The sequence below is a fragment of the Delphinapterus leucas genome, chromosome 3 (genome assembly GCF_059928025.1).
Source record: "Delphinapterus leucas isolate spDelLeu-1000000601 "Yukka" chromosome 3, BTC_Dleu_Yukka2, whole genome shotgun sequence".
NCBI lineage: Eukaryota > Metazoa > Chordata > Mammalia > Artiodactyla > Monodontidae > Delphinapterus > Delphinapterus leucas.
This window is the reverse complement of record NC_143131.1, coordinates 83,166,303-83,189,179: the sequence shown is the minus strand read 5'-3', so window position 1 is coordinate 83,189,179 and position 22,877 is coordinate 83,166,303. Positions and strand designations below refer to the sequence as shown.

Sequence of the window (22,877 nt, the reverse complement as noted above, 5' to 3'; positions counted from 1 at the left end):
TAATTTCTTCAAAGACCCTTTATTTAGGAGTAGAACACTGGCAGAAATGTTTAAATCTAATATTAATATTATGAATTATTGAAATCTCAAACAAATATTTATCTTTTATGTCTTTATTTGTGTAGTATCCAAATTTACACTTACCCTGGAATGTAAAATTAAAATTATTATATCATTGAAAGAAAAGATGATCTCATAGCAGTAAGATTCACACCAGCTTTCGTTTTTGGCCAAATGACAATTTTATTAAATATAATACACAGAAAAACTATTTTATTCACTAATAGAAATAATTATTTATTTTATTTCAATAAATTGTATTATTTTATTTATTCATAAAATTATGAACATTACTATACAATGATGTAACAGATATAAGTTAATTTTACTTTTTTAATGACAACTATTTAGCATAGTCTAAGAACATAATTTAACAAGTTTATATTTGATACCTTGGACCAAATTGCTTTCATCACTCTTTATACATGGTACTTGTGTATGGTAGTATATTTTAGTTTTTTAGTTTTCTCACAAAATTAAACATAGCTATTTGTTTTTCATTGATGGTCAGCAGATATTTGATGAGTCATGTGTTTAGTTCTAGCTTTTGATTAACTGAAAAAGAGACAACAGTAGACTTAAGGTTGTAATGACAACAGATATTAATTAGCACTTTTTAATTCTCAGTATATCTAAATAGAGTTTTTTGGCTTGTTTTAGTTCTTCAGAAATATTTGCTGAATAAATGAAATGTGTATTTTGAAATATGAAATACTGCAATATAAAGATAGATTGGAAAGTATGCTGATTTGCCATGTTGACAAATAACTTGAAGTCTTGAAGCTATGCTGGAATCCAGCCTTTGAAAGTATAGATCTTGAAAAAAATCTTTTTGAACTATAGTATTAAAAATAAATACAATTATATAAGTATTAATCATAAATAGGCAACAGTTTTTTATAAAAGAATAATAACCATGAAAAATCATAAGAGAATACTCTCAGGGAATACAATTCGTAACAATGAATATAACTACAAACATTTTGCCATACTATCATTTCTCAGTTGGATGCAGGGTCAGAGATTGATTTGACATCAGTTGAGCCTTTAAAAACCTGAACTTTTAAGTTGATTGAACTGAAAGAAAAACCTTGTCAATATGTAGATATACCAAGAAAATTGTGTCCAAAGAGGAGACAAAAATATTTGATGAGGGAATGACAGTGGAAGTGGAAGTAATGAGCTTCAAACTTTGAAGTCTGTGTGAAGTATGGCTGTGAAGGAAGACTAAGGCTTCTAGAATTTCTGAAGAGATTAAAATCAGGGGGCAGATTAAGTGAAGAGGAAAAGATTTTAGAGCACAGTAGAAATTGTTGCAAGGTGAAGAAGAGAATTTGTAAGGTTGATTAATCCTGGAGGGCTACAGGATCCGAATGTGACTGACTCCTTGTTCCTACACCCCTTTAAGCTTTAGCATTGGGATCTACATAACCCACTAGATTCAGCCTCACCTTTAACTCTGAAATTAAGACTGTAGTGTCAGCTAACACCTCAATCAGATCACATAATTATCTCCTCTCTTTTTTTGTGGTGAGAACAGTTAAGATCTAGTATTCTAGCAACTTTAAAGTTAATAATACAGTATTGTTGGCTATAATCATTAGGCAGTGCATTAGATCTCCAGAAGTTATGTTTGTTGTAAGTCACTCACTGGTGTTTGAGCATAATCGAACTTCAAGAGGTTCTTTATACTTTTCTAAGCTATGATTATTTTAAAAACTTATTTAACAAGAGCACAATAGTGACCAATCCTGCGTCTATAATTGTTATGCTCTTACTAAGAAGTATAAAAAAATGAGGATAAGCATCTTAATGAAGGCATGAAAATTATTGCCATAATTGTTTTTTATTCTTTTCCTCCTATTTTTACTGCTTTCCAAAATTAGAAGTTGGAATGTTGTAGATTAAAGTATATACTAGGGAAGTGTAGCCCATGATTGGGATTCTGATTTTCCAGGTAAACTTTGGCAGGAATACATTTTGCATTAGAAACAAATAATCCCTGGAGAAAAACCTTTTTCTTTTGTAATAATACCTAGTTTGGAAATTCATCCCTTTGAGTCTCATGGACACAAGGGACTTCAATGACATATCACTACCAGACCTCCATCCTTCCTAAAATTCTAATCTTTCTCATGGCATCTGACTCATCTGTGTGCCAAATATCTTTTCCTTCCCCAAGAGTATATGACCTTTTGTTTCTGTACATGTGTCTATTCTACTCTAGAACATCAAAGAGGACTTTTGCATTAAACCTCAATCAAAGCCCTATTCCTTGAAATAGTTTGCCATCCATGTCAAACTGGTTAATATTGTTACAAATTTTAGTAACAATCTTTAAAAATCTTTCAAATTTCCCACCTTCCCAGAGCTGTATTGTGTGTATGCATATCAGCATAGGTATAGATAGTTTTGGTTGGTTGGTTGCATGTGTAACCTGTTGTTCCCAGTTTGTTTGTTTGTTTCCCATTTTTCTTGTTAGATAGTAAGTTTGTTATGAGAGAGGTAACTGACACCTGATCTGCTTGCAGAGGGCACTGTTAATTCAGTGACCCCCCTCAAGGATCAGATTCACCCAGGTATTATGTTCAAGTTGACCTCTAACTTTATAAAGCAAAGCATTATCTTTAGATAATATCTTCATTCAGCATTAGTTAGATTTTAAACTTTATTTTTTCTGAAAGTACTTTAAAGAAATAAAATGCTATCTTCTTTGTTTAATGATGTACAGAATGCATCATCATATGCACACAGGAATCTCTTGCTCCAAACAGTTGTGCTATTGAGGAGGAGGGCAAGGTGCAGATACATGGCATTATTGTCCTGTGAAGTGTAGTTCTGGAGAAAGTTATTTTTAATATCCCACAATATTTTTAAATAAGCCAGTGAAAAGTGCTCACGTTGTATTTTTGCCCATGTAATGGTAACTATACATAAATGCAGACACACACACAATGTCATGCATTTCCTCTCCTAGAAGAGATACTCCCTCAGTGGCTGTTTGTATCATAAGTTAATCAATTAAATTAAATGCTGGGTTTTGTGGGATATCATACAAAATAGGAGCTTAAAGGAAAAAAATGAGGATAAGAAAATCAATTAAAGCCTTACTTTGGTTCTCTAATTACTGATTAAATATTGAACTGATTTGTAAAATCTAGGCTTCATATGTACCTAAATAACAGAGAACTGGACATAAGAGAAATAATTTTATTTCTTAATAAAAAATGCCTAAAATCATAATTCAAATAATAGTGTTATGTCCACTTGATCAGTGATTTTTATATGTGGAACCCTCAAGGCAGTTAGTCTATAGTTCCTCAATCAGCGAGTGCCATGTTGTAAGGAAGAGGCCAGGATAGAGAAACATGGGTGGTCAGTCACTCACTCAGGTTGAAAATATCATGCTTTTCTTGACTTGCAATTCTGTCTGATAGGGAAAATTCATAAAGGATAATAAAGTTCTTGTGATGTTAAAGATCTTGTCATACAGCTCCAGATAAGCAAAAATTTAGTTTAATCTGGCATTGATGTGTCAGTTATAAACCTTCTCTCACCTGGTGAGCATTAGAGACACTGTCCTATTGATATTAAATTCTATATTTTATATTTGGATGGCCTGACATATGCTAAATATTGGAAAGAGATGGAGTCAGTGCTGCAGAGGAAAACCGTCACCCAATATATGTTCCAGGGGTCCGAGGGGTCCGAGGAGAGTTCATTGTAGGTGATATTGGATGAAGTTGTACGCCTTGCTGTACTTTAGTTTTCTAATTTAGAAACTGAGATTATTGTATGAACTATTCCTTTCTTCCTTAGAGTGTTACAACTTACCTACTCACAGAAACCACAGAATTGTCTCTACGAAATCTCAGCCCTAAGTTTACCCCATGTATAATTACTTATCTAAAGGTTTGCTATAATATTTCAAGAATCTAGAGTTTTGAAGACATAATATGTCCTTTATATATCACTGTAGGTAAAGGAAAACAGGGTTAAAAAGCTCCCTTCATGCAATCTGTTTAAAAGTATCTTTGAATCCTTTCTTGGGTCTTTTTTTTTTTTTTTTTTTACTTGGTGTTAGGTATAAAATTATTGTAACAGTGCATATCTTACATTAAAGAATACAACTGTTTAGTGGAGAAAATTGTTTTGGATTTTGCAAAATGATATATAAAGTGCTTTTCAATTTTTCTGCCTCTATTTTTCACATTTTTTGGATATTTTAGTCCCATATATATTTACAAAAACATACATTCTAATATCTGTATTGTCTATACTCAAGAATTTCATAAACTTAACAATTGTGGTTTTCTAATGAGAACCAAAAAATTCAGATATTTCCTAATTTTAATGCTGAAAGGTGGTGGAGAACAAATCCTCGTTCCACCTTCCCTGCTCTTCTCTTCCCCCCAGGTAAGAATGATGGGGCATTCTTTCCATTCTCTGGGCTGTCTGTGGATAGTAGGAAATGTCAGGCAGCCTGTCAGTACTGTTTTTCCATAGAAGAGGGATCTTGTCCAGCCTCATCTAAAGTAAACCTGGTCCCACAGTGTACTAGCTTTGATGTTATATAGAGAACACTGGGGGAGGGGTTACTTAACAGTTGCAATTGGCAACTGATATTTTTTGACCATCAAATGCCAGTCTTCACTGTGCTTAAACAGAGATACTAGAAATAATGAGTATGACTTGAATGATTCAGAAATGGTTAACTAAGAGCTGCAAAACACTTTGTTGTTCTGGCTGGTTGGAATTCCAAATTTAATTTTGTTTGTTTATTTCTCTCTTTCTGCCTTCCTTTTCTGCATTTTTTCTTGTCCCCATCTTCTTCTAGTCTAGACAACTTTGCTCGTTTTTCCTTTGTTAATCAACATCTTCAGTTCCTGCAGTGCTTGACCAATTTCCTTCTAATTTCCTCTTGGTTCATATTTTTTTTCTTAAAATATAGGAACAGCAATGAAAGATCACTTAAAATAGCCATTTAAATATATACATATTTATATAAGTAAATCCTTGCTATTCAGATTGTGGTTCTGAACTACCAGCATTAACATCACTTGGAAGCTTGTTAGAAATACAGAATGTCAGAACTTGCACCAGACCTGCTGAGTCAGAATGTGCATTTGATCACAGTGCCCAGGTGCTTCTTATGTTCATTAAGGTTTTCAGTGTTCTGGAATTCTCAATATGCCTAAACAGTATGATCTAGGGAAGCTGGGACTCCCCACCATGTCTGATTTAGTTAGCCTGTATCTTTAGGACCTAGTACCAAATTTGATACATTAAGGTATGTGCTATTTATTTATTGAATGAAAGAATTAATGTAGGAATTGAGAAAATTTTGGTTTGTGTTCATGTATTCTTGCCTTAGACACTGAATACAACACTGGATTCCAAAATTAATATGTAAGAGGAGTCATATATAAGGTCATTTATGGTCATTTAAACCCTTAAAATTAAAAAGAAAATACAGAAATATGATGAGTAGTATAGTGAAATGTCCTAGATATTGGGAATCAGAAAAGCTGGGTTCCTGACAATTACTAGAATCACTATGTTGTACACCTGAAACTAATATAACATTGTAAATCAACTATACTTCAATAAAAAATAAAGCCAGGAAATGTAGTATTGGACAAATACCTTAGGTTCTAAACATGATTATTTCCAACATCCAATGATATTAATAATAATAATAATAGGCCTATTATTTCAAAGTGATTTTCTAAGTATCAGTTGGGAAATATAAATAGTAAAGAAATGCATAAACTGTAAATCTAAACTAATGTCAACTGATATTAAAGCACACCTAGCTTGAGTCAAATGTTGTAGTTGAAAGTTAAATTTATTACCACTTTTTCTAAGCCATGACCATTGGCTAGAAATGCAAATTCTCTTTGTCTTATATAAACAAGAAGTCAAACCTTCCTCAAATTTATCAAATATATCAAATGTGTATATAGTTGACACTGAATAACATATTAGATAATATGAAATGTGAAGACACAGGAACACTACTCAGGAGTGTCTATAAAATCTGAGTGTATAAAATTAGAAAGAATTGTAGTGAAGAGATATATTTCTTCAGGAAACCAAAGTAATAAGATAAAAATGTTTTACTTTATGATGATGTAGCTTCCTAAGAGAAGGGATGAGATGTTTCACAAAAGAAAAAGATGGAAGAATTTACTTACCTTGACTGATACAATACATTTTTATAACTCAATGTTTGATTCTCCACTGGTGGATAATTTATGGCAAACTTTAAATCATCTTTTTTGACCTTCTATGAATGCTAACTCTTTTATAGCAAAATAGACTCTTCTCTGGGGGAGAAAAAATATGCCTACTTTTCTACGTGTTCACAAAAATGGCCTTATTTTTTTCCCTTGCACTCTCACTGAGAATGTTTGTGCTTAAATAAAATGTTTTAACTGCAAACAACTAAGTTTCTGGTAGGGAGACTGGTGCAGGCATTAGAAAGATATTTTAAAATTCTTATTAATTAAAATAACCACTTTATATTTTAGAAATACCAACATTGCTTATGTGATATTTGCTACATATATTTTCTACCTTATTTTTACTTAATGGTTTATTCATATTTTTAAGCTGAAATTTTATAGTTTTAAAAAAACTAATTATCTTTGTTATTTCTATTGATTTTAACCATAAAATTCATATTCTGGGTAGAAATGAGAATTTCTATTTTATTCTAATTATTTATGGTTTTTAAAATTTTACTGAAAACTAAATATGGAATTGTTATGGATTGTGATGTGAGGTAAGGCTCTAACTTTTTCTTCCAATCATGTCACTCCTTGGAAAAAAAAGATTTTATCTACAAGAGATACTTTTTTTTTAAATGGAAATGACAATGACTTGACAAACTATTTTAAATTTTAAAACATTGTTTTAAAATGACTATCCCATTTTCTAATTTTATTGATTTGAGTCCTCTTCCCTTTTTTCTTGATGAGTCTGGCTAAAAGTTTATCAACTTTGTTTATCTTTTTGAAGAACCAGCTTTTAGTTTCATTGATCTTTGCTATTGTTTTCTTTGTTTATTTCTGCACTGATTTTTATGATTTCTTTCCTTCTACTAACTTTAGGTTTTGTTTGTTCTTCTTTCTCTAGTTGTTTTAGGTGTAAGGTTAGGTTGTTTATTTGAGATATTTCTTGTTTCCTGAAGTAAGATTGTACTGTTATTAACTTCCCTCTCAGAACTGCTGTTGCTGCATCCCATAGGTTTTGGATTGTTGTGGTTTCATTTTCATTTGTCTCTAGGTATTTTTTGATTGCCTCTTTGATTTCTTTGGTGATCCGTTGGTTGTTTGGTAGCATATTGTTTAGTCTCCACATGTTTGTGGGTTTTTTTAGTTTTTTTCTTGTAGTTTATTTCTAATCTCATAGTGTTGTGATCAGAAAAGATGCTTGATATGATTTCAATTTTCTTAAATTTACGTAGGCTTGCTTTGTTGCCCAGCATGTGGTCAGTCCTGGAGAATGTTCCATGTGCACTTGAGAAGAATGTGTATTCTGCTGCTTTTGGATGGAATGCTCTTTAAATCTCAGTTAAGTCCATCTGATCTAATGTGTCATTTAAGGCCTATGTTTCCTTATTGATTTTCTGTCTGGATGGTCTGTCCATTGATGAAAGTGGGGTGTTAAATTCCCCCACTATTATTGTGTTACTGTTGATTTCCCCTTTTATGGCTGTTAGTATTTGCCTCATATATTGAGATGCTCCTGTGTTGAATGCATATATATTTACAATTGTTATATCTCCTTCTTTGACTGATCCCTTGATCATTATGTAGTGACCTTCTTTGTGTCTTATAACAGTCTTTATTTTTAAAATCTATTTTGTCTTATATGAGTATTGGTACTCCAGCTTTGTTTTGATTTCCATTTGCATGGAATACCTTCATCTGTCCCCTCACTTTCAGTCTGTATGTGTCCCTAGGTCTGAGGTCAGTCTCTTGTAGACAGCATGTATACAGGTCTTGTTTTGGTATTCATTCATCCAGTCTATGTCTTTTGGTTGGAGCGTTTAATCCATTTACATTTAAGGTAATTATCAGTATATGTGTTCCAATTGCCATTTTCTTAATTGTGTTGGGTTTCTTTTTGTATATCTTTTTTCTTCCCTTCCTCTTTTATTCTCTTCTCCTGTGGTTTGATGACCATCTTTAGTGTTGTGTTTGGGTTGCTTTTTCTTTTTTGTGTGTGTATCTATTGTAGTTTTTGGGTTTGCTGTTCCTGTGAGGTTTTGATATAGCAGTCTATGTATGTACCAGGTTGTTTTAAGTTGCTAGTCTCTTTCCCACCTAGAGGAGTTCCTTTAGCATTTGTTTCAAAGCTGGTCTGGTGGTGCTGAATTCTCTTAGCTTTTGCTTGTCTGTAAAGCTTTTGATTTCTCCATCAAATCTGAATGAGAACCTCGCTGGGTAGAGTATTCTTGGTTGTAGGTTCTTCCCTTTCATCACTTTAAATATATCATGCCGCTCCCTTCTGGCTTGCAGAGTTTCTGCTGCAAAATCAGCTGATAATCTTATGGGAGTTCCCTTGTATGTTATTTGTCATTTTTCCCCTGTTGCTTTTAGTATTTTTTCTTTGTTTTCAATTTTTGTCAGTTTGATTACTATGTCTCTTGGTGTGTTCCTCCTTGGGCTTCCTGCCTGGGACTCTCTGCACTTCCTGGACTTGGGTGACTGTTTTCTAAAAATGCAATATTATAAACAACTACAGTTTCTCATCTATCAATCTAGCAAGGATATTTAACATTCTTAGTATTCAGCATAAAGTTATTCTGATGTTGGCACTCCTTTGAAATGCTTTTAAAAATATAGATTGATACAACTTTTCCAAAAATCAGGTTTATAATGTCCCCCAACCCTTAAAAATAGTAGATTCCTTTATTTACTATTTCCAGTTCTAGGAATCTACCCAAATGTGAACAATTGTTGAAGTATAAGTGCATTTTATAACACACAGCAAGAAAGGATGAGTAAATCATTGTACATCTGGATGATTAGTCATTCAACACATGGAAAAGAGGAATCTCAGGCAAAGGGACCAGTAAGCACAAAGACAAATGCTTTCAATGGTCTTATGGTAAGGCAGTGTTTGGGACTACTCTACTATTAGGTTCATATTGAACGACAATGTGGAAGGGGAAATGGCAGGGTATGTTGGCCTTAAATAATGAAGGATCGTTTCACCATGTTCAGGATTTACATGGTATCCTGTAGTCCAAGAAAGATCCTTACAGTTTGTTGGTTTATTTGTTTGCTCTTGTTGGAGTTTTGTTGTTGTTCTTATTATAAGCATAAGAGGAATGTAAAGGTATAGAAGCATGAGCATATTTGCAGATGGAAGGACCATGGTAATAAATAAATCAAAGGTAAGAAAGAGAAAGAACACTCAATAAGGAAGATGCTAGAGGAGGCAAATGTGATGAAATCCAAATCATAGGACAGAGTAAGATGATAAACTTCAGTGGTAAGGTTCATACTAATGTAAAATATGGTAGAAATCATCCTTTCCTGATATCAAAGGAGCATTAGAAAATGGGCAGTTGGTCATTCCATGGATTTTCAAAATATACCTTCAGTTTTGGGTTTAAAGCATTTGTTATTTGTCTACTATTAAACTCATCTGTAAGTGGACATCAGCCCAAAATATGTACTCCAAAGCCAAACACAATTGAACTTTTCAGACCTATTGTTTTCAGGTGATACATAGCATAGCTTTGATCTTCCTTATAATTTTTTCATTAATTCCTTCACTCTTTTATTCACCTATTTATCAGGAAGATACAAAAATGAAGATCAATTCTTTACATCTGAGATGATTGTAGTCCTGTAAAGAAAATAAAGTAATGAACTGATAATGCACAAATTGCTTTATTAGAGGTACTCACAGAACTAGGCACTGATAATGAGGCAGAGAGGATACATAAGCTGGATGGTCAAGGATGATTTCCTGAGAGAAGCAACACAAGTTAAATTATGATGAAAACTGAAGAAGTAAGGAAAGGAGAGAAAAGAAAGTGAGACCTAGTCCAAGCTGGATCTATGATGCACCAAGGAACCTGAGTATAGGAATGAGTGGCTTTTCTGGGCCTGTGAGTAGTTTCAGTATGATGGAATAGAAGGTTGTGTGGGTCAAAAGAAGCAGGTAAGGCTGGAGAGGGAAGCTGACAGGTTATGCAGAGTCCATTGTATCTTGCTAAGGAGATTGGATTTAATTTTTCAAGTAGTCTGTGGAGCCACTCAGGAGAGGAATGTCATGATCACATTTAAATTTCAGGAAGATTTTTAGGTGATCAATTACAGGGGGACAAAGATGGGAATACTGAAAATAGTCTAAAGATGGAGATAATGAGGGGCAAAGTAGGATAGAGACAGTGGGGATAGACGGTGGAAGGCAACTTAAGAAAATCAAGGACTCTATGAAGTATATAATACATGGAAATGGCAAATGATAGTGAATATAAATATGCCACGTTTTAAAGTGTAACATTTTTTGGATGACGGAAAATGAATCTTGAATAATCCAAATTGGTTCCCATTGTTTCCTCTGAAGAAGTTAGGCTTAGGGGTTCCTCTGTAGAAGTTAGGCTTAGGTTAACAAACCACATTTTTCCATAGAACAGAGAGTCTAAGTGACTTTCCTGAGTGTACACGGTAAGTTGAAGAAGGAAGCAACAACAGAAGTTTTTTCTCTCATACTCAAAGTCCAACACTTTATTTTCAAATGAAGATTGAAAACACTTATCTTTTTAAATTAGAAATAGCAGTCAGTGCCGCACTAGAGTGTGAAGTTTTTAGTTGTACGTTTATTCTGAAATGTGAAGACCAGTGAGAAATGGTCTTAATTAGTGTACATTTCAAATTTTCGTGACTTAGCATGAAAGACAGAAGAGGGAAGGTCATTTTAATGTCTGACATTTCCACAAACTACCAGCCATTCTTCAAAGTCTAGGCTAACAAAAATTGAACAACAAATAAAATCACACACACACAAAAACTGGTAACTGGGTGAATGGTAACTATGTGTGGCAATGATTTCACAATATGTACATATATAAAATAATCATGTTGTACACCTTAAACATACATAATGTTATATGTCAATTATATCTCAATAAAGCTAGGGAAAAAACAGTAAAAAATTAAATAAACACCAAGCTGACTTTATAATGTTTAGTATTTTCTCCAGTCGTGGTCTGTGGACCATCCTGTGAGAATTCCTTTCTTTAATTAAGCACTTACTATGTGCCAAAAATATATGTCAAAATATTCTAGAGACAGATCATCAAGCAGGAGACTCATTTATCACTCATGTGATAAACGGGGCTTCCCTGGTGGCGCAATGGTTGAGAGTCTGCCTGCCGATGCAGGGGCAGTCCGGGAAGATCCCACATGCCGCGGAGCGGCTGGGCCCGTGAGCCATGGCCGCTGAGCCTGTGCATCCGGAGCCTGTGCTCCGCAATGGGAGAGGCCACAACAGTGAGAGGCCCGTGTACAACCCCCCCCCCAAAAAAAATGTGATAAACCTTTAAGTCAGGTAAATCTAGTTTCAAGTTCCATCTTTTCCATCTAATTTATATTCAGTCTTAAATGATTTATTTACTTCTCTAAGCCCCCGTTTCTTTATATATAATATGAGGAAAATAATCTCTATCTTCCCTTTTTTGTGAGTATAGAAGTAAATGAGATAATGTGTGTGAAACTGTCTAGAATAAATCCAAGTACAAATCAGTTATTCAATAAATGTAAATTTTTCTTCCTTTTGATGGTTTAGGATTAACATATTGGTGGTATTGTATATTCATGGTAGTAAAATTATATCTGTGACCCAGGTACACAGAAGATGTAAATATTTGCACTAAAATGGTCATTGTTGCTAATCAGTATATATTCTCCCAAAGAGTGTAGTTGAGATAATACTCATGAGAGAATTCAGAAACTTGGATCCTCTTGCTGGTATTGCTACTAAATATAGCTGTGTGACTTTGAACAAGTAATATAAACCATTTTGAGCTTCAGTTTTCCTGATATGCCAAATCTAGCCATTGAACTAGATGGACTCATAAATACCTTTCTGGCTCTGAAACTCTGTGACTCTATTTTCTTATGATTCAGTAGACAACTTTGGAATAGAGCCTGTCAACTTGCATTGTTGTGTGATTTTTTTTTTTCCCTTCTGGTGCCGTGTTCTATGAATAAATTTCCTTTTCATCAGTCAACTTGTGGAAATAGCATTCTCTACTTAACACTGTATCCTCTAACCTGGCTTTTCGTTTCCTTTGGTCCAGGAGTGTTGCCTTTCCTCCTGATGTATGCAAGCCAATGTTAAGACTTAAAATCAGGGGAAGGGTATCACTTCTTAGCCAAAGAAAAACAAGACTAAGTTTCTGTCTGTTTGTTTATTTTTAATTTTGGTTGAAATATAGTTGATTTACAATGTCGTGTTAGTTTCAGGTGTACAGCAAAGTGATTCAGATATATAGATATATATATATTCTTTTTTTTACATTCTCTTCCACTCTAGGTTATTACAAGATATTGAGTGTAGTTCCCTGTGCTATACAGTAGGTCCTTGTTGGTTATCTATTTTATATACAGTAGTGTGTATATGTTAATCCCAAACTCCTAATTTATCCCTCCCCCCCTTTCCCCTTTGGTAACCATAAGCTTGTTTTCTATGGAACAAGACTACATTTTAATGATTCATATGAATTATTGTAAGTGTGATGAGGTCAGGGCCTTGGGAAGTCACCATATGAACAAAATATATAAAGAAGAACCAGTGAATACAAGCATTATCAAAAGGGAGAGAAATTGTTTTATAGCAACATCATTTAGTATAGTTTTGGGGAAAGGACCTTGACATTTTTCTGGGAGATAAGATCTCCTACTTCCCATATCTATTTCACTGGCATCCACCAAAATTCTTGGAACCACAGCTTGCCTTATGCCATTACTGGAAACTTTTATTTAACATATTAGAAGTCAGTATGGTACCAAATGTTAATAGTGATTATATTTTAGAGGGAGACGTACAAGTGTTCTATATTTGAAAAGTATTTTAACTTCTCTTTTTGTTAGTGTTTGTATGTGAACACAAATACTGTTTTTAAATTGGAAATGAAAACAATTTTAATTTTGAAAATTATGTTAAAATTCTGGAGTATAGATGAGAAGAGTGATATATATGGGAGTTAGGAGATTTGGGGTCATGTTACAGCTCTAGCACTACCTGAGTGATATTAAGCAGGAAATATGTTTTTCGTTTAAACAAACACATAAAAATGCAACTTATAGTTTTGTAGTCTAGTTCTGAGTATTCTATCATTAGTGTCAAGTGTAGTGTATGTGTGCATGGGTGGGGGAAGAGGGAGAAAATGAGCATGTATTTTGGACAATGAAAATCGTTTGAACCTGTAGTATCGTGCAGTAAATTTTGGATTCTTAGTGTTTTAGATACAAAGTTGGATTTAAATCCCAGCTCTGAGGATTTGTAAACTGAATTTTTTTCCCCTCATTTGTAGAATATGATTACTTATACTTAATTATATGGATGTTCTTTAAAGTTTGAATAACTTAGATATGTATAATATCTTGCATAAGGTAGTAACTGATAGTTCTTATTATGTTTAGTGAATTATATAAATGATCAGACTGAACAACATGGTCTTGAGTCAAAAGCATGTGATCCTATAAAGAATTGAGAGGGATTTTTCTATTGTGATTAAGAATTGTTTAGAAAAACAGTTCAAAATTAGGGTCCCATAATTATTTTTTAAGTACTGGTATCCTTTGGCATAAATGTATGGCTCCTAAATATGACGATTTTAAAAAATAAAAAACATTTATTTGAAGTTTAAAAATGGAAACAGTGGTTCCATTAATTTGTAGTCCATTAATTCAACACGTATTTCTTCATTCAACAAACAATTATCAAGCAGCCACTAGATGGCAAGTTCTGAGGGGCTTCATTGGGTATTAAGGATATAAAGATAAATTACATGGTCTATTCTGTTTGGAGTTTGTAGTCTGATGGAGGAGACATACATGGAGGGAGGAATAACAAAATAGTACAGTGACAGTAATAAGAGAACTAAGAACGAAGCATTGCTGCCAGGGAGACAGAAGGAACTAATTATAAAAATGAGTGAAGCTAAGTTTTAAGGCAGTTCAGTTTGGGACAGGAAAATAATTCCCTTTCCAGGAATGTTATATTTGTATGGATATTCTTGCCCTTATTCTTGGCATACATCATTTTACCGAAGTATTGTGTGAATGGGCCTTTCATGCTTTTTAAGCTTCGATGACTGAGATCATTAACAATAATCCTACTTACCTTTTAAACATGTACATACATTCACATTAGTGAAACAGATTGTATTTCTTGTTGTAATTTAAATAATTCCAACTTAAAAGGATGACTTTTTTCAATTTTTGTGTATTTTAGTTAGCACACCTTCTGAGAGTTAAATATTTTAACAACTACAGTTAAAATGCAGTTTTCAGCTTAACACATATTTATTAGTACCTTTTGTGTTCCTTAATTCACCTCCCAAAACACACACTGTATCAACTTTCTAATGAAACATGTTTAACATGTTTAACAGAACATACATGTTAAAAATAAAAATTGAAGTGTTTGTACAGGGAATCAGAAGATTTAGTGCAGAGCTCACAAACTGACAGCCTCAGGGCCCAAACCAGGTGGCAGATATGTTTTCTTTCGCATTTTTCATCACAAGCCCATGAGAGCCTGTCCCCTTTAAATGGGGAAATAGCCCAGCAAAATTGCCCATTTTTCAGAGTTATGTTAACCTGTGGCCCAGGGGCCTGTGAATTTTCAGGACTTGATTTAAATGCTTAGCAGTGCTCCTAGAAGACAGAGATCAAATACCATTGTAAACAGGTTCTCAATTCACCTACACAGAGTAACCGTCATTATTATTATGGTTAGCTTGACTAATTGCATTAAAGATATCAACCCTATACAAGCAACTAAATGTAATCAAGTTCCATACATTGTAGAATAAAGATATAAGTAAATATTTTAGAACAGTGCAGCAGAAGCACTTAGTTCTGCCAAAGAAATCATGTGAAACATTGCAATGGATATTAACCTTTGAGTTTTAAGAAAAAGTAGGATTTTTTGAGGTTGGAGGCTAGAGTGTCTTAGGTAGTCATTTCAGGCAGAGGTATCATCATAAATAAAGGGACACAGACAGAAAAGTACATGGAGTAGTCTGATGCCATTGGGATCTAAGACAGGCAAACGTATAGAGAGAAAATTCTGGAAAGTAAGGGTAGGGGCAAATTATGAAAGCCCTTGGACTGATATCACTGAAGGTTTTTGATTAGGATAGTATCGTGGTCAAATGTGCATATTAATAAGATGATACCATCCTTGAAACAGAGAATGATCAAGCTGGAGTCCTTGTGTTACAGAACTGGTTAGAGCAATGTTTTTCAGTACTGTTTAAAAAAAATGCATAGCAAGAAATACAACTTATATCATAATATACTCCTGCTATTGCTTCCTCAGCTACAATTACTACACACACACGTAAATCTGAAATAAATTTCCATAAAATTATGTGCATGGAACAATGTCATTTTCTATTATAGACAGTTTTGTTCTTTTTCATTCTTTAAAAGTTGCAGATCAATTTATGATGCACCAATTGTTCCAGCTAACAGTTTGAAAAATAGTTAATTAGGAAATTATTCCAATGATAGTTCAAAAAAACATGGTGGTACCTAAGCTGAGAAAATATCAATAGAAATAGAGAAGAGAGAGTATATTCAGGAGGAATTTTCTGAGATGAATTTTTAGGGCTTTGTGATGAATCAGATATGGAAGATGAAAGAATTATGGAGATCAAGGGCTTTCCACCAGTCAAAATGTTATTTTCTACTAAACAGAGTATGAGAAAGATCCACTTAAAATAAATATGATGTAATGAATGTGAAGTTGCCTTGGCCTGCCTTGTGATATTAGAAAATGAAACATTCATTTTTATCCACTCATGATATGATACTTTTCTGAATGCTTGATGGTATCAGAATACCTAACTCTTCTGAACATTATACCAACTGTCTTTCCAGGACCAAGTGTCAAGTAAATTATATATACTAAATTAGAAATCATTTTTCAATCTTGGATTATACTTTCCAAAAAATGAAAAGAAGAAAAAATTTATAATTTAGAGTGACAAATCAAAAATATTTTTGTTTTCTTAAACAAGGAAGTTAAATGTCAACGCACTGTTACCGTGACAGGTTTGCTGGTGTAATCACTAAAAGTTAGAAAACTCAAGTATGTTTCCCACAACCACTGTGATGACCGCATTGTACTTAGTTTATTAACACCGTGAATTGCAAAGAGAAAATGTTATAGTCCTTCTGCCTTGGTTTTCTGGCATGGGTAATTAAAGTATCAGCCATAATATTTCATGAATGCTGTTTCTTTCCTTTTAATGTACAACATAATTTTTAAGAACATAAATTCCATGCTAAATCAGTTCTCTTCCCTCTGTAAAACAGTACTAACTGCTCAGCAACCACTGATCAATGGAGTAGTCCAGTTCCCTGACTAGGACAAGAGTACTTGAAAATACATTCTAAGATCTTGCTTGGTTTCCCACCCGCATGTCTGAAATATCCCAATAATGAATTTTTACCCGAGAAAATGAACAGAAAATTTCTCAACAGCTGCCAGAATTTTCTCTTCATACCCTCTTCAGAAAAGTTAAAATGATCCTTCATTTTTAATTACAAAGGAAGGATTTAGAGAGTATCCTTAATATTCCTTTATTTGAATTTTCCAGAAACTTAACATTTATAATAATTCAAATAAATATTAGTCTTGCTACTATATATATTCACTTTTGTGAAAAAGAAAACAATCACGTGCATGCAAGTTTATTTGATTTAAGCACAATATATCCATTCCTTGGCATACCTTTCCCTCTCCCCCCAAACAAACTAAGTTATTGAATAATATCTGTGCAGTTGTAGCAAATGTGCCTAATGACTCTATTTTGATTTTGACTGAAGTGTGGGAATGCCATAGTCTAACATATTTCTCTGGTATTTGGATCTTCGTTTTCTAGAATGAGTTTAATTTTTTTTTCATTCTGTGATTTCCGTAGAAATAATATGACACTGTTCTTCTCACCCTTGCCAAATATGTAAACAAATCTGGGTTTGTGAAAAACGTCTCTCTTCTGTTTAATCACTTAGTTATTTTCATGATATGTGTCGTTTTTGTATTTATTTTTATCAACTTGAGGATTTGTTTATTTTGTTTACTACATAATGATATACCACATATAAGTCATCTGTTAACCCTAAGCTTCATATTTCAAAAAGTCACATCAATTAGATATTCAGTCCTTTTACCAGCATTTTTTGAAAATCCTTTCCCTCAAGAGATCTGAAATATAAGTATTATTTTTATGTGTTAGATACCTATTGTTTAATAACTGCTCAGGATTTGGAGAATGTCATGGCTGAATGGCCTTGTATAATATGCTTAAGACCAAATGGTAAGGCATTCTTTCTCTTACAGGAAGGTTGGGGTGAAACATGAACATACAGACATTTTTCGCTGCTTCTGAAAGAAATCAATGTATAAGTAGTTTTTCACTGATTCTGAAAGAAATCAATGTATAAGTAGTGTCAATTAAAACTCCTGTCCTGGAGTCATTTTTAAATAGTTATGCTTTTATTTTATATGTGCCATGTCCTTGGACATGTTTCCTAATCACCTTGACCTAGTTCCTTACCTCTAAGTGGAGATAATACTACTCCTTACCTCAAAGTATTGAAAAATTATTGGTTTCGGGTCTACTATCCTCACCTCAAGAAAGTCAAAGAGGCTCATAGGTTGCATGTTTCAGCTTCCCCTAGAAGTTTTGAGAGGGTAACCACAAAGCCTAAAACAAAACCAGGTATTAGAGATTCTTTGTGCTCTTTCTTGGCTCTTCAAGCTCAAAAACAGGATGGGAGCAGATAGGAACCATATGCTTCCTCTGAGGGCAGAATGGAGAAGAGGTTATCTCTCATTTCATAGTCAGTTGACAAATGTGGTTCCATTGGCAACGATGGTTTGGGCTGTGGGATTTCAGCGTTAGTACAGATAAATACACAATGAGATTGGCCAACAAAAAAAAGGATGTGTTTGGAAAATTGTGTGATGGGAACTTGTCTGAACATTAACTAATGGTGAGAAAGAATAGAGATAAGGCTGTAGTGCACTCAGTATTGTTCCCTTCTCATTTAATCTATGTTGTATGTGTAAGGAAGTAATTAACCACCTCCTATATCACAGTACATGCTGTCGTACCTCAGTATCTCAGATGACTAGTTCTATAGGTAGCACAAATGTGGGATACATAAACATGTAGCTAATTGAATGAGTATTATCTTATTGCTATTACTAATAATAATTGTCAAGATCATGTTTTGGCCAGGTTATATCATTGTAAATTAGCACAAATAGTAAGATAGCTGGAAAAAGAGTTCTGAGTACTGTGCAGTATTTGCGCAATGAACTCTCAAAGCATATCTGTTGAGCTATTGAAAGAGGGACCTCCTAGTTGCTTAGACTGTTGAGCCATGATTTAAGGGACATGCAGAGAATACTAACAAATCTAAGAGATATGTCTTGCTAGAGAACTGAGTGGTCTTGAGCTATTATACATGAAATAAACATATCTTTCCTTAAATAATTAAGTGAATTAAAATTTATTAAAAACATTTTATATGGCTGTGAAATAAATGAAAGTGCCTTCAGTTCTGCATAAAAGGAATGTTGAGAGGCAATCACATCTAGTTTGAGATCACAGAAGAAATTTCAGAGGTCTAGAGCAGGGGTCCCCAACCCCTGGCCCATAGACCACTACTGGTCCGCGGCCTGTTAGGAACTGGGCTGCACAGCAGGAGATGAGTGGCAGTCGAGCAAGCAAAGCTTCATCTGCAGCTCCCTATCTCTCCCTATCGCTCCCCATCACTCTCATTACCGCCTGAACCATCCTCCCCCCCGCACCCCATCTGTGGAAAAATTATCTTCTACGAAACCAGTCCCTGGTGTCAAAAAGGTTGGGGACCACTGGTCTAGAGTACAAGGAGCTAGCTGCCTTCCCAAGGATTTTTAATCAATGATGGAAAATAAAAACAAACAAATTGAAAATCGGGCGGCTTAGAGTAAACAGGGAGTTTGGCCATCAGACCTAATTCTGTGTATATGTTTTCATGTTTTTGATATGTCAAAATAGTTGGTCAGTACAAAAATTTAATTTGGCTAAAGAAACAGAACTTGAGTGTATTAAATATTCTTGTGCCCTCAGTAGTTTTGACTCACAGATATCCATCATTTAAAAATTGGGCACTTCACTTTTATGAGATTAAGAATAACATGTGAAATAATGCTTCATAAATGCTTGCTACACATTCTGGATACTTTTGATGATTGTAATCCCTGAGAAGATTTTTTAAAAAGGAAAGTTAAGAATGTGTGATTGCAAATCTATTTATAATCTTGCTCAATCAGCAGTATTGCTACTAGTAACGCTGTGAAGTTCACAAGTCTACTGAATTGCTGGAGTGTAACACAGCTGGTTGGTTATTTTGGCTTCCTTAATGCTTGCCCTGATTATGTGACATTCAGCTAATTATATGACTAGATATCTAACTCAACTACAGAGAAGTTAATTTGCTGGCCACATGTGGACATGATGTTAATCTTTCCTTCCAGTGAAAAATTAGACATAGTCACTCCAAGGAAAATGAACAAGCAGGCTGTGGAGCCAGCATAGTTCATATTTTACAGTGTGTCCTTCTGTCATGCTATTTCCAGTACCTCTGTTTCCATTCCTCACAAACTCTGGTTGGGCTGTGCTTAGGTCATAAAAACTTTACAGTAAAGCTCAGGTGGATTGATTACTCTTTGATCTCCTGGTGCTCTTTCAGTTTACATCACAGCCATTTAACATTCTTTGACTACATCAAATATATTGGCTCCTCTCCTAGATCCAACCCTATTCTCCAGAAATATTGTTATTCTGTTTGTTTCCTTTTGCTTCCAAGGTGGAAAGTCCCTGTCTTTCAGCACCCAATTTTATTGATGACTATTTTATTAGCTCTTAAATGGCACATGGCCAGACAATCCCGTTTCAGAAACATGCTGAATCAGTCCTAAAAGAGTGGGTGTTAGCAAACATGGGTGTGGAGGGGCTTTTAAATATGTCATAAGAAAAAGTAATGAAAAGCATGAAGTAATTAAGTGATTTTTTTTCCTGAAAAGATAATTCAGTGGGATGTTATTTTGGCTTTCTTTAACAGGGTTGGCTCTGATTATTTTTATAATTATAGAGAAAATGAAGTATAGATATTTTTTCCTATGGTGGAAATCCTCTGAAAAGAATCACTGAGGAATTATTACAGCAAAAAGATCTGTCTGAAGCCATCTCCCCTGACAGGAACATGTTAACTGTCATGTTAACAAGTGTTGTTTATTTTTTACCTGAGGAATGAGAAGTGTTTGTACCAATGTTGTTCAGAAAGCATTTCCTCACAGTATCCAAATTCATCTTATAATCAGCTTGCTTAGAATTTTAGACTATTTTTAAAGCTGGTGTGGAGCACATTTTAGGACTTCAAAAATTATCATATCCTCAGTCTTCCATGAGTTCCACTATAAGATGTTCAGTTTGCTTCTGTTCACATGTAGCTGTTCTTTCCCAGGGCAGTCCCATTCCTAATATTCTTACTGTGAGGTGAGTGAATAATAACTAATCTCCAGTAGTGCATGGATCATGGATAGAGACAAATAAATACTCTATCATATAATATAGTGTGTATAATTAAAGTTATATAACTTGAAATGATTGTTTCTAAATAATATGTGTTAACTTTTATTTGTTTTCTCTCAGTAGGTTATCCTAGATAACATAGACTTTGCTTAATTGTGTGAGATGAAAGATACTTGTTGCGTTAGATAAATGTTGTCAAGATCTAGGAAGTAATAAGATATATTAATTAAGAGAGATAAGAAAGGTATATAAACCAGTAATTTTAATAGCGGAGCACACACTTTACTTTCTAACTAAATTTAACTTGTTTGAGAATTTAATTAATGTGGCAAAATGCACAAGGAAGAGAAATGTGAGAAACTTTCATAATGCAGTCAAACCTGCAAAAATGCAGAAAGAGGAAATTAGTTTCTCTTCCCTTCCCTTGAAAGGCTGATATAAACAACGAAAAAGAAAAGAAAAAAATCTGTGTGTGTGAGCGTTTTCATGAATGTATAGATTCAGTTGGTTTTTCTCCAAATTAGTAAACTCTTGTTTGTTAAAAATCTAATTTTTCACTTATCAACTAATTAAGATGTGCCCTTTTTAGCAAGTTAAAATATTGTAAAATTAAAAAGCTATTTTTTAAGTTACATCAAATCCAAAGGTCTATGTGACAGAATCAAAGAAGCATCACAAATTGGTTGAAGGCAAAATTCAAGGTGCTTTCCAAAGCTTTCTTGTAATACAGGAATGAAATCAGGTTACGAGAGTAAAATCTGACCCAGGTACTTTCTGAGGCCCTGGAGCTTTGGTAGTGAGAACAGGGCAACAAATTCTGTCCCTTCTCCACAAACGCACATGGCCTCTTAGTAGGGAAAACAGGCATTTTGAGGAACAGAAAGATATTTGATCCTATAGTAGAGGCTTTTCTGCATTAGTTAACATCTCAAAAAGGCATATTAAATGTGATAACTCCATTTTTCTTCCTTTTCCTTCACATTTAGGCCTATAGAAGGCAATTACAAATATGTCTGTGGAAAACGTCATGAGTTATATTTTTCCCTTAACCTCAGGGTGCAGAAAAGCCATCTCCACTTACTTATGTTCATAAGCTTGTCGAAATGACTTAAGCTTGACAAGTGATGCAGATTGGAGTATCAGGTCAAATGTGGTTTACTTACTTATGGAACAGCATGTGGTTTAGACTGCCTACTACATGGCAGAGCTCTTGTGAATTTACCATCATAAATTCACCTATTAGGAATTCATATCATGTGGTTTTATGAAGATAACAGCAATGAGTATTCTTCGACAGCAGAGTGAATTAATATAAATGACAATTTGAGCCCCATTACTAGGAGTGCACATCTTTATTGAAGACAGCATTCCTGAATGTGTGTTGACTTACTGAAAATGTAATTTTACCAGGCAGATTATCTTTTTTATTTTTCCACCTGGTGAAAAAAAAATGCTCATTCCCCATTCTTCTCTTCATGCACACCATTTTAGGAGTGACTGTTTCATATTTACTTTTCATTTGTCCATTAATTTTTTCCTCTTCAGGTGTAATCTAGCCCCTGTGGTGGAGTTTGCTGCAGATGTGGGAACTAAATCAGATTTTATTACCATGAATCCATCAGTTGTACAAAGAGCATTTGGAGGCTTTCGGAATGAGAGTGACAGAGAAAAATTTGTGCATAGACTTTCCATGCTGAATGACAGTGTCCTTTGGATCCCTGCTTTCATGGTCAAAGGAGGAGAGAAGCACGTGGAGTGGGTTAATGCGTTAATCCTTAAGAATAAACTGAAAGTGCGAACTGCCTATCCATCACTGAGACTTATTCATGCTGTCAGAGGGTAAGTGTCTGGAAAGGACCAGTCTGTCCTTGGCACATGGTACATATAACTACACATTTTCCCTAGACAGGAAGGAGCCTCAGTAATTTCCCAATGGATATATGTTTCCATTGTTTTATAATGGCTG

The 22,877-nt window shown here is 34.2% G+C and overlaps 1 protein-coding gene across 2 annotated transcripts in view; it reads left to right on the top strand.

The window, feature by feature from the left end:
- Positions 1–22,877, top strand: part of ST8SIA4 (ST8 alpha-N-acetyl-neuraminide alpha-2,8-sialyltransferase 4) — a 106,140-nt gene that overhangs the window by 16,209 nt on the left and 67,054 nt on the right. For both annotated transcript variants that reach the window (XM_022592173.3, XM_022592163.2), the window contains exon 4: positions 22,457–22,750. In XM_022592173.3, coding sequence (XP_022447881.1) covers positions 22,457–22,750 — 294 coding nt within the window. The remainder of the gene's footprint in view (positions 1–22,456; positions 22,751–22,877) is intronic.